This window comes from Megalobrama amblycephala, linkage group LG6, assembly GCF_018812025.1.
Source record: "Megalobrama amblycephala isolate DHTTF-2021 linkage group LG6, ASM1881202v1, whole genome shotgun sequence".
NCBI classification, from domain to species: domain Eukaryota; kingdom Metazoa; phylum Chordata; class Actinopteri; order Cypriniformes; family Xenocyprididae; genus Megalobrama; species Megalobrama amblycephala.
In genome coordinates this window covers 69394-87627 of record NC_063049.1, presented here as the reverse complement: position 1 = coordinate 87627, position 18234 = coordinate 69394, and the positions used below count along the sequence as shown (strand labels likewise).

The following is an 18234-nucleotide window of genomic DNA, read 5'->3' as shown; positions in this document are numbered from 1 at the left end:
AAATACAAACATGTACATACATGTTCCTCACATATTATGGTAGCCTAGTATGTGCTGAATACAGTGTGATGACACTTTTTCCATTAATATGTTTATGAACAACTGAAAAAAGCACAAATGTCAGGGAATGTCAAATCTTCTCCAGGGTCCCAAAACAGCCTGTTTATTCTTTTGAAATTCCTCCATCATGTGCTCTTACAGCCAGAGCATGACACTTTTGAAAAAACAGGTTCTGGTATTCAATATTCAATGTTGATTTTTAATTTACAACAAAACCCTGGCATGGTTAAAGGTTTGGTGTCATGCCAACAAAATCCATTCTAACTATATAATCATCTTTCTTTAAAGTTGGTAATTGACAGCTAAGGTTGGGGTTTCAGAGATCTCTAGTGTTTATTTCAATCATAATGCAACGTCTACCCAACAATGGAGTTAGATGTAAAAAGATTAGGTTTTGATATCAAGTCATTATTAGTTTTTGACGTCTGTCCAATGTTGGAGCTCGATATCAAACAAATGTCTGCATTAGACATCAACCCAACTTTCATTTTCAACCAAAACTGATGTCTTGTGCATGCTGGGATGGTGTGCACTGAACAGAGTGCTTTGAATTTCCATGACTTAATGAGTTACAACATGTTCGTTTTTTGGGTTAGTTCAATAATTCTTTTTCAGAATTCTCTTCTTTTTTTTAAATACATGATTTCAAAAATAATGAAATAAAGTTATTTTTAAGTAACCCAAGTCAGTGACCTCAAAGTGATTTTATATGTCTCAAATTCATTTCTTCATTCTTTTTGCATCATATTACTGAAAAATTTCAGTGCTACATTGACAGCTGCAGCTAATAACTGCTACATGATCCAAGTGCACTGCAGCTTGCAGGGACAATATATTATAAATACACAAAAATATTTTTGCTTCTTGTAGAATTGAATGATTTCTTTCAGTGAACTTCTTTTCTTAATATTTTTTTCATCCTGATCTTAATGATTCATGCTGAAGAGCCTCTGTCATGATGGAGTTTTTGTGGTTTTCATTGTGCAGAAGAGTGAAGCTTGTGGTTTTGTGGATGGTTTTACTAACGTCATGATGGTTCACAAAATGAGTAACAGTTCTGCTGAAACCTGAACAATGGCAAGTCTCTTCTCAAAGGGTTAGTTCACCCAAAAATAAAGATTCTGTCATTAATTCCTCACTCTCATGTCGTTCCACACCCATAAGACCTTTGTTCATCTTCAGAACACAAATTAAGATATTTTTGATGAAATCTGATGGCTCAGTGAGGTCTGCATTGACAGCAAGATAATTAACACATTCAATGCCCAGAAAACTACTAAAGACATATTTAAAACAGTCATGTGACTACAGTGGTTCAACCTTTTGTGCCTTCTTGTTCAAGTGGTTCATACTTTTTGTGCACCAAAAAACAAAATAACGACTTTATTCAACAATATCTAGTGATGGGCGATTTCAAAACACTGCTTCATGAAGCTTCGACGCTTTACGAATCTTTTGTTTTGAATCAGTGGTTCGGAGCATGTGTCAAACTGCCAAAGTCACGCCCCCCCCCAGTGGTGAACCATTGAAATTTTGAAACACTTATAATGTAACAAAGCCTCGTTTACTGAAATCACATGACTTTGGAGCTCTGAATCCCTGATTCGAAAAAGATTTGTAAATCACTAGATATTGTTGAATAAAGTCATTTTGTTTCTTGGTGCACAAAAAGTATTCTTGACACTTCATAACATTAAGGTTGAACCATAGGCGCCGATCCCATGGGTGCTCGGGGGCTGGAGCACCCACGGAAATGGTCGAGCACCCACGGAAAAATACGAGATATTTTCCATGGATTTTAACAAGTAAAAAAAATCGATTGCAGCTATCAGAAACGATCCTTATATTAGTTTATTTAAGGCCGTTTCTATGACGTTATTTTAATGGCAAAAGTCGAGAGCGCTTTGAGAGCGCATCCAGTGTTGAGCGAGCACAAATCTCTCAACTACCAGTCGGATTTCCTTCACTTCGCGCTCGCTCAGAATCAGAACTCAAACTGTCCTTTCCCTGTCCCTAAAATGGTCTTCTTTCCTGGATTTAAAGTTGCCAGAAGCTTTTAACCACCTGACGTTCATGACTGACTGACAAAATAACAGTGTAGGCTACCTTTAGGTAACGCTATCTTCAGATTTCAGCGAGAGCACGACAAACGAATGTGCTTGTTTTTGGTCCAATTCAAATGAAAATCCAGTTGACGTTCATTTGAGTTAGCCTAAATAATAAGTGATGAAGGGGGGGGTTACTGGGCACCCACCGGCAGAAACATAAATGGGCTATGGGTTGACTGTAGTCAATGAACTGTTTTAAATATGTCTTTAGTGCTTTCTGGGCCTCACTGAGCCATCTGATTTTATGAAAAATATCTTAATTTGTGTTCTAAAGATGAACGAAGCTGTGAAACGACATTAATACAGTGGCGGAGCCAGGATTTTTTCAGAGGGGTGGCCAGGCAGGGGCCAGCAACCAGTCTGGGGTGGCACAGAAATCGTCATTATTTCAAAATAAAAATTTGTTTGACTATAAAGTACAGAACTGTGCCTACAACACAACTGAATAGAGTTCATTTGTACTTAATTAATTGAGATGAGTGAATTTGACCTTTTTTTTTTTTTTTTTTTTTGCATTCCTCACTTGCAGGCATATTAATAAAGTGGCTCACACTATAGCTAAATTTCAACTTGTTAAGTCAGCTTGTTCTGGTTCTCAAAACACCCAATAACTTGTTCTCCGTTGTTGCATCTCCATGGATGAGACATCTACATACTGTACTTCAAAGATTATTCTGTTTCAAAAATTAACCAAAAACGTAAACACTAAATTTTAAACTTTCTATATTGTCAAAATAAATAATTGCAACAGTTCTATCATACCTAAATAAACTCAGTACAAAGAAAAAATGTGTTCTCTTTTGAATTCCCATTTGCTGATGCGGAAGCAGAAGTCAACAGCACATAAATGCCAGAATGTAAAATTAATTATTTTATGCATTTTAATGTGATAACTTTTGTTTGTACTTTATAAATTATTGCAAAATTAGCATCTTCTAATACAAATGCACAGGTCTCACATTTATTTATGCATTAAAAAAATTACATATCAGTTTGTGCCTTATATTGTGATCTGACATAGCAGAATATTTTAGTCCAGAGACATGTGATGCATAAATCTCAAATAGGCCTACAATTATGCATGCACAGTTTTAATGCAGCTTTAATCGCCTTTTTGGTTATTTCATGACTTAATAGATGACAAATTACGAAGTTGCATGCTTGTTATAGTGAGTAATATACAGCGCGCCGTACTTGTGCGTGATTGAAAAATGCGCGTCTTGCAACCCACCAGTTGAGAAACATTTACGTAAGCTATATACAGTGAGTACGGAAAGTATTCAGACCCTCTTAAATTTTTCACTCTTTGTTATATTGCAGCCATTTGCTAAAATCATTTAAGTTCATTTTTTTCTTCATTAATGTACACACAGCACCCCATATTGACAGAAAAACACAGAATTGTTGACATTTTTGCAGATTTATTAAAAGAAAAACTGAAATATCACATGGTCCTAAGTATTCAGACCCTTTGCTGTGACACTCATATATTTAACTCAGGTGCTGTCCATTTCTTCTGATCATCCTTGAGATGGTTCTACACCTTCATTTGAGTCCAGCTGTGTTTGATTATACTGATTGGACTTGATTAGGAAAGCCACACACCTGTCTATATAAGACCTTACAGCTCACAGTGCATGTCAGAGCAAATGAGAATCATGAGGTCAAAGGAACTGCCTGAAGAGCTCAGAGACAGAATTGTGGCAAGGCACAGATCTGGCCAAGGTTACAGAAACATTTCTGCTGCACTTAAGGTTCCTAAGAGCACAGTGGCCTCCATAATCCTTAAATAGAAGACGTTTGGGACGACCAGAACCCTTCCAAGAGCAGGCCGTCCGGCCAAACTGATCACTGCAGCCCTCCACCAGTCGGGGCTTTATGCCAGAGTGGCCCGACAGAAGTCTTTCCTCAGTGCAAGACACATGAAAGCCCGCATGGAGTTTGCTAAAAAACACCTGAAGGACTCCAAGATGGTGAGAAATAAGATTCTCCTGTCTGATGAGACAAAGATAGAACTTTTTGGCCTTAATTCTAAGCGGTATGTGTGGAGAAAACCAGGCACTGCTCATCACCTGTCCAATACAGTCCCAACAGTGAAGCATGGTGGTGGCAGCATCATGCTGTGGGGGTGTTTTTCAGCTGCAGGGACAGGACGACTGGCTGCAATTGAGGGAAAGATGAATGCGGCCAAGTACAGGGATATCCTGGACGAAAACCTTCTCCAGAGTGCTCAGGACCTCAGACAGGGCCGAAGGTTTACCTTCCAACAAAAAATGGCTGTCCACCAACGTTTACCATCCAACCTGACAGAACTGGAGAGGATCTGGAAGCAGGAATGGCAGAGGATCCACAAATCCAGCTGTGAAAAACTTGTTGCATCTTTCCCAAAAAGACTCATGGCTGTATTAGATCAAAAGGGTGCTTCTACTAAATACTGAGCAAAGGGTCTGAATACTTAGGACCATGTGATATTTCAGTTTTTCTTTTTTAATAAATCTGCAAAAATGTCAACAATTCTGTGTTTTTCTGTCAATATGGGGTGCTGTGTGTACATTAATGAGGGAAAAAAAAGAACTTAAATGATTTTAGCAAATGGCTGCAATAACAAAGAGTGAAAAATTTAAGGGGGTCTGAATACTTTCCGTACCCACTGTATAATGTCCGTCATTCACTGTTGTTCTGCTGAAGCTCATTCGGCACTTGTATCATTTCCGCGAGCATTTGACTTGCGAAGGCAAAGTTGGAGTGCACGTCTGAAAAGTCTCCCGTTTTTTTGTGGTCTTAAAAAGATGGTTCTGTGTTTAAATAAACGCAATTCTTGTCAACAAAAAAGTAGACAGAAACTGTGGTTGTGAGCCAGGGCCATCCCTGGCTCACCCCCTGGCTTTGCCCCTAAATTAATGACAGCATTTTAATTTTTGGGTAAACTAACCCTTTAAGTGTTCATCCCATTAGATGAAGTCAAATTTGATTAATTTGAGCTTAATTGATTTGATTTGAGTAGTAAATAATTGAGAAGATTTATTTGTGTATCACAAATTTTGTTTGAGCTGACTCTCTTTAATTGATCATAAAGTAGCAGAAAGTTTTGGAAATGCTTCTTGAAAATAAGCCAAACTGAAAAAGTACTGTTTTTTACTGTATCTTTTTTACTGTTTTTCCCATACTTTAGTATGTGGAACAAATATCACTTTTAACTAGTTGCTGATTAGCTTGCATATTAGCTGTTTATTAGAACTTATAAAGTACAAACTGATGCCTTATTCTGCATGACCTTATTCTTCATCCCTTAAAGGTGATACAGAGGATCTTTTCGTCGACTGAGAAACCAAAGACTGTTAGTGAGTTTTTGAAATGAGCGCATGCGTAAGAACAACCCCCCTCCTTCACAGCTCATTTCGAGGGAACGCCTCCCAAAACTCGTGCACGAGTATTGGAAAATGAGTGTTTACCACCGGCATTCGCTGTGTCGTGTTAGTGGATTCATTATATCGGACTCACCGCAGGTAACTCATAATCTGCAGTTGTTACTCCTGACTCCTGACAAAAACATTGCATGCGGCGCCTGTGGAGTGTGGAAAATTAATATGTGTTCCCCAAATTAAAGTGTAAACCATCATCTACCTACGATCTGAGGAGATCAGGTTGGAAAAAATTGGTCTTAGATATCATCTTAGACAGACAGGAATGTGTCTGGTGAGAAACCACACATTGACCAGATCTTCTCAGGTAATAAACATGTGACCTATTTACATGACCTTGATGCATCATATAAAGGCATGTTCCTCATCTCTTAGTTTGAAGCGTAGTTGTCGTCCGGCTGTGAGTGAATGACTTTTCTGATCTTCTCCTCTCGTCTGACAAAAAGAGATAAGATTATTCTCGGGTAAGTTTGTTATTAAAGAACAAGGTCAATATAACACTTTCATCAGTGATTATTTCAAAAACTTCTTGTCAGAACGTATATGAATTTAACTTGTATTAAGAAACTGGTGAACACAGTTTAATTGTACAAAAATGTGCATATTCCTTTCCATTATATTTTGAATTATAGATGCTGTTTCTGGTTGTGTTTCAGCATCTGTTCTTCATTAGTTCACTAGATCTGAGGGATTGACTAAATCAAGATGCTGCTGATCATTGAAGCTCTTCTCTTTTTAGCTGTTCTAAGACAGGTAAGCTTGTGTTCTGGTATGAATATTGCAGACATTAATACTGAAGATGTGATCATTTTTGATTCGTGTTGCTGCAGGATCACAGAATTGCTGTTGAAGAAACAACATATCCATTGGATATGGCACCGGACTCTGTTGATGACCTGTATTACGGCTGTGGAGAGAAAATGGCAGATCTGGTGGAGAAAGAATATCTGAAGAAGGAAAAAGAAAACTCAGAGATTTTTAGAGAGGCTTGGATAAAAGCTGAAAATAAAATCAGTAGATGGAATATTTTGAGCAAACTAAAAAGAACACATAAAATTGCCATACGTGTGTATACTGATAATGACTTATATAGTAAATTCAATGGTGACACTCGTACTGGCAAACAAAATTACAAAGGAATGACATACAAATGGTATTCACTTCACTTTCTGTTAACAGAAGCGATACAGATTCTGAAGAAAAAACAAAATAGATGCTTTGATACTTTTCGTGGTACAAAATCTGGCTTTAATGGTAATGTTTTTGAAGACGTTCGTTTTGGCTCATTTGCATCATCCTCTCTTGATCGTGAAAGAGCAAAAGAATTTGGACGTGTATCTTGTTTTGAAATCCACACTTGTGAAGGTGCTAATGTGACAAAATATTCTACGTATACTTATGAGGAAGAGGTGCTGATTCCTCCTTATGAGAAGTTTAAGGTCACTGCTGTCAAGACAAGAACGGATGAGCCAGATCTCTGGTGTGAGACTGTGTACACATTGAAAAGCTCTGGAATAAGAAGTGACCTGAACTGTGCTCTATTCAATGAACCAACCAAGACCATAACTATTCCCTGAACAAAGTGCTTTGATTTTACATGATGTGCATCAGTTCAGGACCAAAAATATGATAAACATCTCTGGTGTGACACTGTGTCCAGCTCTGGGAAAATAAGTGATCTGAACTGTACAATCGCATCAAACAGTTGCTTTCTTTAATGTTGTGCTAATTTTAACATTATTTTCTTATGTGTTTAGATAATCTGTAGTTACTGCATATTTCCTGGCTGTTACTGAGCCTTTATTGTCTTGTTTTATTGAAGCGCAGCATTTGTCTGATGTTACAATGTAAACTTCTTCTGTCAACCAAATAAATCTCTCAAGCATCTTTTTTCTTCTCATAAATTTTGATAAACAAAACATTTTATGATTGTAGCAATTTTTCATCATAAATAGATGTTGCACTAGTTAATGTGACAAGTCTGTGTGGAGCCCACATGATCCGTCTTGTTAGAGGAGTTTCAAGATGGAGAAGTTCATTTTAGCTAATTAAGAAAACAAAAAAGAAATGTAATGAGGTTAATGGGGGATATATCAATAATTGGGAGGGTAATATTGTCAAAGGCGGAAGGTATGTCTAAATATGTATATGCATCTTTATAATTAGATAAGGCCACGTTATTTAAAAAAGGAAGTAATTTGTAACACCAAGAGCAAGCTGGGCTTGAGGTCTTAGATTATAGTACACTTAATGACACTTTCAAAATTCAGTGGGTGATAGATTTTATGAAGAAACATATTTCCTAATTATATATTTAATTCTCTTGGAGGAATATACTTTTTGTTGAAATGTAATATAATATAGCTTTCGGAGGCAGCCTCTTTTCTTGGAGGCCCGAACTTGCCAATCAAGGTCTTCAAGACTGCTTGTGGTGCAGCAGGTTGCATCTAAACTCTGCAGGACACTGGGAGGTTTATATTACCATTTCCATAAACCATTTTCTGGCACTGATAGAGCTGCTGTCATCTTATAAAGATATATTTACAAAAATAAATAAATACATAAAGAAAGTATTGCAAAAGAAAAATAAAGTGTTGAGAAAAAAGAAGTTTTGCAAACAAAAATAAATAATTGCAAAATAAAAATAAAGTAGTGCAAAATTAAAGATATAATTAATTGCAAAAATAAATGACAGCTGTAAAAGAAGCTTAAAGGGCACTTATTATGCAAAATTTTAATTTTTACACATTTTTAATAAATGTGTGTTGGCAGTGTGTGAATGGTGTTCTGTTGTTGGATGTAAGAGTGAACATAGGAGTCTTCATTTTCTTCTAACATCTGAGCCACTGAGGATGCAGTGGATTTGTTTTATTTTTGAAAGGTAATGCACCCCAAAATATTCCTAAATTTAGTTTATGTCTGAAGATGTAAGGTGGTGTAATTGAAGATGATGCATAAGTCCATCAGGAAGGCCAAGATAATCATATCTTGAAGTATGAATCAGATCTTGATATGAAGTCTCATTTTTTTTTGTCTTTTAGCTTTAAAAAAGTTAAAAATGTAATCCAAAAAATAGATCTCAATGGGAGCATAAAAAAAAAATATATATATATATATATATATATATATATATATATATAATTTTTATAATTTGATATATATCTAAATTATAGATATATATCAGTGGTGTGCAGTTGTGTTCTGAAATGAGGAGGCACATTTATTTATTTATGAATCAATGTAAATTCATGCATTACTCTTAACATTGACACATCTTTCTTGTTAAATGAACATTACATTACATCAAAAAAGAAAAAAAGAAACCAAATACAATTCAATTTTGTAATTTTACATTAACAATGTAATGTTCTATTTATCAAAACCAAGTCAGTCTCATCAAGTTAGTGATTTGAAGCATTTACTACATTCATTCCAAAATAATAACTAAAGGCAATAATAATTTAAACAATATATTTTATTTGTGTATTGATGTTTTTCTTTGTGATTGTCATCTTAGGCTATTTTGGATCATCAGTCATGCTCCGTAAACACCGTCTGTCACAGACACGAATTGTATTTTTAATTTCACCAGGCTGATTGCACTAAAAAAAAAAAAACAGCAGTCATCATGATTTCAGCCCGTTTCAAGTTTGATTTTGACGTGACATAAAGCAGTGATATGTGATCTGTTTACTTACTTACTTACTTCCTATTGACGCCATCATTTGTTCATTTAAACTGATGCGGAGAACGCGCACGTCAACAAAAGGCAGGATTTATCGCACAAACAAATCATATCCAATCATAACCAATTACATCCAATCATAGCGCGATGGAGACATTGCCTCCTCTCACGTGACTTTCCCCCATTCATTCTCAATTACCCCCACAAAACCCACCACACGCCGGGGGTCTGATGGTTTTCTATGGTTTCCTATGAGACCAAAGGGAGGCACGACTCCTGCTGTAACTTTACCTGTGGGTGTCGCTGTTGGGCAGTGTTCCTTAAGAAATATGCATGACTTATGCTCTTTTTAATGTCATGATTTGTAATATTTGTGTTGTTTTATATGACATATGATTTATTTTCTCATCCTATTTTTTTTTGAGGAGGAACCCCCCCTGAGAGATTATATTTATATATATATATATATATATATATCAGGAATCTAAATTCCTCTTAGCGGTATATGAAGAAGCCATCAACAAAGGATCCTTACCTACATCACTTAGACAGAGTGTCATCACCTTGATCCCTAAACCTCAAAAAGATATTATTACTAGAAAATTGGCAACCTATCTCATTATTAAATAATGATTATAAAATAATGGCAGCAGTTTTTTGCAAAACGTATGAAAAATGCCTTAAATGAGATAATTGATGAAGCTCAATGTGGATTTATGAAAGGATGTCATATATCCTCTAATATTTGTTTAGTTATTGATTTAGTACAATATAGCAATTTACTAAATAGAGACCGTTTAATACTTTTTCTAGATTTTAGAAAAGCTTTTGATACAGTAAGCCATAAGTTTATATTTGATTCCCTAAAACTCTTTGGTTTTGGACAATATTTCAAGTGTAAAAACTATGTACTATGGTAGTAATAGCTCTATTAAACTTGCTAATGGAACATCTCCCAGATTTGAAATAAACCAAGGCATCCGTCAGGGATGTCCAATTTCTGCATTTCTTTTTTTTAGTTGTAGCTCAAGTGTTAAGTAATATGATAAACCAACACCCATTTAAAGGTCCCGTTTTTCGTGTTTTTTTTAAGCTTTGATTGTGTTTATAGTGTGCAATATAACATGTGCACTGTAATGAATTGCTGTAAAAATTACAGCAATATTTTACAGCCGCTGGCTGTATTTTGATAATACAGCATATTGCTGTAAACTGCAATGCATTCCGGGGGCGTGGCGGTTTAAATCAAATTTACAGAATATTGCTGTAAATTTCAAATATACAGAGGCATTGTGGGATCTTCAACGGTCGAGATTCGTGTAGCAGCAAGAGGATTGACTTACAACTGTGGTAAGTGACTTATTATTTCATTTTCCCCCTCAGTCTTTGGTAACTATATGTATGTATCTACATTCGCGATTCATATTGGTAACGTTAACCCCGGATTGACGCATCCTCCGTCCGCGGGGCGCGAAGCAGACTTGCGCGGGGTTCTTCCTCATCGCGGTCGCGGTAAGATCTCACACATTCCCCGGCGCTATAGGATATAATTCGGCTATGGGCCAAAATTTAATAATTACAAACAGTTGGAATTCACGGGAACTTCGTGTTCATCAGCACACTTGGTTGTGATTATTTTATGGCGGAAATCACATTTGTACAGGCAGACAGTCATCTGTTAACACGGGCCGAAACGAAAAAGCCTCGCAAGTCGCAACGCGATCAGGCCGCTCACGGAGGATGTGTCACGCAAAATGGTGCTGCTTCATGCTGTTAACATAACCAATGTGATGCATTTGTGGACATTTGCTAACTTAAGGTAATGCAAACACTTTAACATCTCTGTTTGATAAGGTTTGCCTTGTACTATAGTTAATTTATTACCATACCAAAACGAAATCTTTTTTAACTTGAAATGAAATGTGCTATTTACAATATGTGTGTTTGTTGACACTTGAACAAACTGATCATCGTGTACCTGCCTTTTAGATATTCATTTTATATCCATTGAGGCCTTTAACACTGTGTTTCTCAACTAGATTAGACATTTATTTTTTAGGTTGAATGTTTTAGATGTCTCTCTGTTTGATGCTGGCAAACAAATTAGTTAAATAAGGTGTTTTGATTAGTGGGACATCTAAAACTTTCTGGGAGGTAGGTCTTCAGGACTGGAGTTGTGATAGCTACTGCTCTACCACTTGGTACAATTTCCAAAACATGATTACATGCCTCAAAAGCTAAAACCAATCTGAAATGTCTGTTTCCTGACCCTTTATGCACTTCGTAGGTATTTATCCGGAGAGAGGAACAAAGACGAAAGGAAAAGTGCCATCTAACAAGCCAGACAGTTCAGAAGAAACGGGTTGCGGTCAACCTACATGTTGCCACTCTTCAGTGCAAAGTGATAGATTTTCAGTGGAATTTCTGAAATGTAAGAAATACACACACACCAAGATCGATTTTTCCTTTTATTATACACTGTTATTATTCTATATCTGTATCTGACTGTATCTATCGTCCCTCTATCTGTCACTGACTGTATCTGTCATCCCTCTATCAGTCTCTGAAAGTATTATTATGTTTAATATATCTAATGTATTGTCCTCTTTGTTCCTTTCAATATTTCTAGCCTCTCTTTGAATCCTGGGATGGAACATCATCTGGAGCATTTTTGATCACAAGTTTGTTGGACTTGTTGTTTGGCCATGTTGGTCTGTTCATAAAGTGATGAAAGTGATCTGGTTTTTAAGAAATGTTTTTATATGACCATGTTGCTCAAGTTATAGTTATAACGCAGTTTGCATATTTCTTTGTGTGAAGGGCCATGATGGCCAATAAGTAATTTAAAAATGTTTTCATGACAATTTTATGTCCATTTAAAAAATAAAATGATTTTCTAAATAAAAAATAAATTCGAAATACACTTTTTATGGCATTTTTCATGTAAATTTGAAAGTTACATATTACATTTTGACCTCAAAATTATTACTATTATTTTTTTGTGAATTAAGTTATACATTACACAACACTTCATGCAGTTCAAATTTGTTTAAAGCTTATGCAGTTAATAGTTTAAATTTATAATTCAGCTGCCAGTCATTAAGTGAGCAATAGGGAAAATATTGTATACTGCATTTTACATATTCTTTAAATGTAGCAAATACACACATTCAAGTAGTTTAATGTGAAAAATACAGCTTTTTAATAAATGTGTGTATTTGCTATTTAAAGAAGTATGTTAAAGGGATAGTTCACCCAAAAATGAAAATGTGATGTTTATCTGCTTACCCCCAGCGCATCCAAGATGTAGATGTCTTTGTTTCTTCAGTAGAACACAAATGATGATTTTTGATGATGACTCGATTAGTGAGGTCTGATCGCGCTCTGACAACGACAGTGATGTTTAGCACTCATTGAAGTATGTACGTGAGACATCACTGTCGTTGTCGGAGCGCGATCAGACCTCACGAATCGAGTGCTGAACACAGTTGGACATAGTGGTGTATTAGAGGTAAAAAATGATATAAATACTGTTCGGTTTCTCACACAAACCGATCGTTTCGTGTCTTAAGACATCAATGTGTCGTCACGAGCCGCAGGGTTTCGTTTGGATTTGTCTGTCGTGTTTTATTTACTTTTATAGTCCAAGTTCCCGCTGACTTGCATTGTACCACTGACAGACGGCAGCGTTTGGAGTTAAAAATCATCATTTGTGTTCTACTGAAGAAACAAAGACATCTACATCTTGGATGCGCTGGGGGTAAGCAGATAAACATCACATTTTCATTTTTGGGTGAACTATCCCTTTAACATACTTCTTTAAATAGCAAATACACACATTTATTAAAAAGCTGTATTTTTCACATTAAACTACTTGAATGTGTGTATTTGCTACATTTAAAGAATATGTAAAATGCAGTATACAATATTTTCCCTATTGCTCACTTAATGACTGGCAGCTGAATTATAAATTTAAACTATTAACTGCATAAGCTTTAAACAAATTTGAACTGCATGAAGTGTTGTGTAATGTATAACTTAATTCACAAAAAAATAATAGTAATAATTTTGAGGTCAAAATGTAATATGTAACTTTCAAATTTACATGAAAAATGCCATAAAAAGTGTATTTCGAATTTATTTTTTATTTAGAAAATCATTTTATTTTTTAAATGGACATAAAATTGTCATGAAAACATTTTTAAATTACTTATTGGCCATCATGGCCCTTCACACAAAGAAATATGCAAACTGCGTTATAACTATAACTTGAGCAACATGGTCATATAAAAACATTTCTTAAAAACCAGATCACTTTCATCACTTTATGAACAGACCAACATGGCCAAACAACAAGTCCAACAAACTTGTGATCAAAAATGCTCCAGATGATGTTCCATCCCAGGATTCAAAGAGAGGCTAGAAATATTGAAAGGAACAAAGAGGACAATACATTAGATATATTAAACATAATAATACTTTCAGAGACTGATAGAGGGTTGACAGATACAGTCAGTGACAGATAGAGGGACGATAGATACAGTCAGATACAGATATAGAATAATAACAGTGTATAATAAAAGGAAAAATCGATCTTGGTGTGTGTGTATTTCTTACATTTCAGAAATTCCACTGAAAATCTATCACTTTGCACTGAAGAGTGGCAACATGTAGGTTGACCGCAACCCGTTTCTTCTGAACTGTCTGGCTTGTTAGATGGCACTTTTCCTTTCGTCTTTGTTCCTCTCTCCGGATAAATACCTACGAAGTGCATAAAGGGTCAGGAAACAGACATTTCAGATTGGTTTTAGCTTTTGAGGCATGTAATCATGTTTTGGAAATTGTACCAAGTGGTAGAGCAGTAGCTATCACAACTCCAGTCCTGAAGACCTACCTCCCAGAAAGTTTTAGATGTCCCACTAATCAAAACACCTTATTTAACTAATTTGTTTGCCAGCATCAAACAGAGAGACATCTAAAACATTCAACCTAAAAAATAAATGTCTAATCTAGTTGAGAAACACAGTGTTAAAGGCCTCAATGGATATAAAATGAATATCTAAAAGGCAGGTACACGATGATCAGTTTGTTCAAGTGTCAACAAACACACATATTGTAAATAGCACATTTCATTTCAAGTTAAAAAAGATTTCGTTTTGGTATGGTAATAAATTAACTATAGTACAAGGCAAACCTTATCAAACAGAGATGTTAAAGTGTTTGCATTACCTTAAGTTAGCAAATGTCCACAAATGCATCACATTGGTTATGTTAACAGCATGAAGCAGCACCATTTTGCGTGACACATCCTCCGTGAGCGGCCTGATCGCGTTGCGACTTGCGAGGCTTTTTCGTTTCGGCCCTTGTTAACGGATGACTGTCTGCCTGTACAAATGTGATTTCCGCCATAAAATAATCACAACCAAGTGTGCTGATGAACACGAAGTTCCCGTGAATTCCAACTTTTTGTAATTATTAAATTTTGGCCCATAGCCGAATTATATCCTATAGCGCCGGGGAATGTGTGAGATCTTACCGCGACCGCGATGAGGAAGAACCCCGCGCAAGTCTGCTTCGCGCCCCGCGGACGGAGGATGCGTCAATCCGGGGTTAACGTTACCAATATGAATCGCGAATGTAGATACATACATATAGTTACCAAAGACTGAGGGGGAAAATGAAATAATAAGTCACTTACCACAGTTGTAAGTCAATCCTCTTGCTGCTACACGAATCTCGACCGTTGAAGATCCCACAATGCCTCTGTATATTTGAAATTTACAGCAATATTCTGTAAATTTGATTTAAACCGCCACGCCCCCGGAATGCATTGCAGTTTACAGCAATATGCTGTATTATCAAAATACAGCCAGCGGCTGTAAAATATTGCTGTAATTTTTACAGCAATTCATTACAGTGTAGAGAGAATGTGAACACCCTCTGTGTCTAACCCCTGGAGGGTAAAACGTCTATATATGGCGTTTAAAGTCATTAAAATGTTTTACAGGCTACAATGTTTCAAAGATCTTTGCTCCGCATTCTATACGGTAAAATATAATACAGTAGACTACATAAAATGAGTAAGAGTGTGGTTACACCACCTTTTTATTAAATCAATTAAATGGTACGAAAAAAGAGATGCAGAGAACAGCGAGAGTGCAATTTCAACATCGCATTACACCTAAATGTGTAGAAAGCACTGATTTTCGGACAAGATGGAATGGGTGAAACAGTAATGGGTAAAACGGTAATGGAAAATAAATACGTTTAAAATTAAAATTACAGACAAAAAGAATGTACATGTTAAAACACTGTATTTAAAAAAAAAAAGTGAATAAAATGGGAAAGAAGCATAAAATTTATGAGGACAAGAACGGTAGCGCCAAGATATCTAACTATTGTGAGTTGGGTATTTGAGATATCCATACCTGGGGTCAGTCTGGTTTGTGAAAGAGTTAGAGTCATGTGTGCATGTTGTTAGGCTTTGTTTTAGTTATTCATAGCTGATATTTGTATGGTTACAGTTATTTCAATGTATTTACAAATATATATATAAAAAAAATATTTTATATATAAAAAAAAGATATTTTGTCTGACCTCTTTGTAAATGAAAACAAGTAATATTTAAGCAGGAGCATATATTAAAAATTAAGAGATGTTAAACAATTTTGATCGTAAAATGGCCTGAATCAACTAACCTTTCACTTAAAATAACTAATCAAGTTATTTTTTATTGAAGTCTTGTTTAGAGTACAGAGGCAATATTTTTTCACAGCTGTAACATGCTGTAACTAAGTGTAATAGTATGTAACAGAATGTACCAGAAAAACAGCGAGACTTGTTTAAAGTTTAAAATGATGTGTCCTTTGACCGCAGACAGACCAGAAAGATGAGATCAGAACATCAAAAAGAACGTCGGTACTACAGCTCTCATGTTTTCATTCATTTTCATAAATACTAGCTGTAAACTCAAAAAAATGAATTGTTGGATTTACTTAAAAAATAAATGTCAAGTGGTTCCACGCACCAATATTGAGTAATTTGTACAAAAAACTATTTAGTTGAACGAACAAAAGAAATTCAAATAAAGCTGACAAACTTTCTTTGAGTAAATACAAATCATTTGAATGTCACTGTTACATAATATTTATATATGCAGTTTACTTAATAATGTTATGTTGATTACGTAAGGTGAACACATTTTTTTTTTTGAATAATCATTTAAATAAAAAGGATACAACATATCAGAATGCAGCCCCTCACCCCAAAACGCACTCAAAAAATAACTCATTGAACAAACTCAATTGAATTGAGAGCAGGAATTTCATCCTATAAGCATGTGTATATGAGCGCGCACAGCCTAAACACAGGCGACACTCTTCTGCATGATGGTAACCACAAAAACTCAAAAACATTACGGAAACTCCTCTAAATGGCCAACATAACTGAACATTAAACACTAACATAAACTAACAACATCTTTCCCTTTACTGAAAAACACATAAAATAACACTTTAATCCCTAAATTTACTCTCCTAATACAGTCCCTTGCAAAGCATGCTGGGAACTACGAATCCACTGCACAGTTAGTTATGTCAACAATAATGTGTGCGTTTCACACAGCAATGTTAAGTTGACTGAACAAACACTTACTAAGTAAAGCTGACAATACTCAATTTTAGTAGAAACAACGCAGTTAAATTACGTTCATGTAGTTACATGAGTTTTTTAAGTAATGTGAACAAGGGTGGTTTGAGTGAAACAGTGAAAGTTCATTTTTGACCAAACTCAGAGAGCAGTCTTCATCTAAAACTGTATTTTAACAAAATTAACAAATGATAAATTAACCAAAATTGGAAGCAGGGTGATAGACTGAGAGTGGGAAAAAATGGCATTTACAATCTTTTGCAATAGATCAGAAGAGAGCTTTTCTGTATTATGTTTACATTATAGCTAATTGTATCTTATATGTCGTACACACATGGTAAATTATATAATACCTGTATACTGATTGTTTGAATTTCTTCTTTACAAGGGTATGCAATGCTATAGTTCTCAAATGAGCTTGCATTTCAACAGTGTGGCATAGACTCTAACAAAAATCTATACTATAATATTTGCACGTATTCTTTAATGTTAGGCTGGGGTGTTGAAAGAAATGATTCGTTAAACACTTTAAACAGAATTGGTTTTGTCAAAGGTTCAGTCATACATCTAAAAGATGCGTAAATGAATGGCCTGTGTTCATCACACATGTGACGAATTGCAAAAACTATTCGGAGTATTCGGCTAAAAACATATACAGACCGACAGATAAAATGCTATCAGCGATCTTGTTAGTCTTTATAATGTGACTAAGACCAGTGAAGGGGGTAAAAATGCCTATCACAATAAATCAAGAGTGGACTTCTGCATGCAGTATGACACTTTTCTTACATGATGTCGCTGCTTTCTTAGTTACTAGGCCTCTTGAATTTAGATGTGCTAATTTATTGTGTTCACTCAATTTGTACAAAATTGTACAAAGATGTTGTTTGAGATGTATCTATAACTTTTACTACAGTGTGTAACTTTGTTTACCCATCTCAAACTGGATGAAATCATAGCTTTCAGTGCAATGGTTAGATATGTCTCAGACGTAATCGTTTCAAGCGCAAACAGCCAGATTTACTTTCCGTGTCAATGCTTCACGCAAACCCCCATAGAAGAGATGGATAATTGCACTACAAGATCTATCAATTTATTTTCTTTGTAACCGAGCCCTTTGAATTTCTGAAAATATAATTTCTGTATAAAATATTCTCATTGATTTGTGTCTTTGCATTGTGTCTTTGGCTTTTATCTGTAGGGGCATAGGCAATGTCAGTAAGCTATATTCAATAGTAAGCTATATTCAGTAAACTTTATTCAATATTCAAATTGTTATAAACAGTTTAGACACCCTTGTACACTGGTACAA

At 35.5% G+C, this 18234-nt stretch overlaps 1 protein-coding gene and 2 long non-coding RNA genes across 4 annotated transcripts; 2 read left to right on the top strand and 1 right to left on the bottom strand.

Annotated features, from left to right (window-relative positions):
- Nucleotides 1–5978: 5978 nt before the first annotated feature.
- On the top strand, nt 5979–7342 carry LOC125269457 (erythroblast NAD(P)(+)--arginine ADP-ribosyltransferase-like). The gene is made up of 3 exons (XM_048192366.1): nt 5979–6054; nt 6247–6343; nt 6421–7342. The coding sequence occupies exons 2-3, from the start codon at nt 6296–6298 to the stop codon at nt 7165–7167; spliced, it is 795 nt and encodes a 264-aa protein (XP_048048323.1). The 5' UTR covers nt 5979–6054; nt 6247–6295; the 3' UTR covers nt 7168–7342.
- Nucleotides 7343–10409: 3067 nt separating this feature from the next.
- On the top strand, nt 10410–12183 carry LOC125269545. Of its 2 annotated transcripts, XR_007185150.1 has the most exons (3): nt 10410–10625; nt 11563–11706; nt 11905–12183. It is a non-coding gene; the product is annotated as an uncharacterized LOC125269545 (long non-coding RNA). The 2 variants fall into 2 exon arrangements; XR_007185149.1 differs by having other exon boundaries at nt 10613–11706.
- A 1286-nt stretch (nt 12184–13469) lies between these two features.
- On the bottom strand, nt 13470–16235 carry LOC125269544. The gene is made up of 3 exons (XR_007185148.1): nt 14974–16235; nt 13893–14036; nt 13470–13694 (listed from the first exon to the last, which is right to left on the bottom strand). It is a non-coding gene; the product is annotated as an uncharacterized LOC125269544 (long non-coding RNA).
- Between the last annotated feature and the right edge of the window lie 1999 nt (nt 16236–18234).

Excerpts from the sequence above, each read along its gene's own strand:
- LOC125269457 (XM_048192366.1), top strand. The coding sequence starts at position 6,296 with ATGCTGCTGATCATTGAAGCTCTTCTCTTTTTAGCTGTTCTAAGACAG. Across the intron at positions 6,344-6,420 it reads TTTTAGCTGTTCTAAGACAG|GATCACAGAATTGCTGTTGA; the intron begins GTAAGCTTGTGT and ends GTGTTGCTGCAG.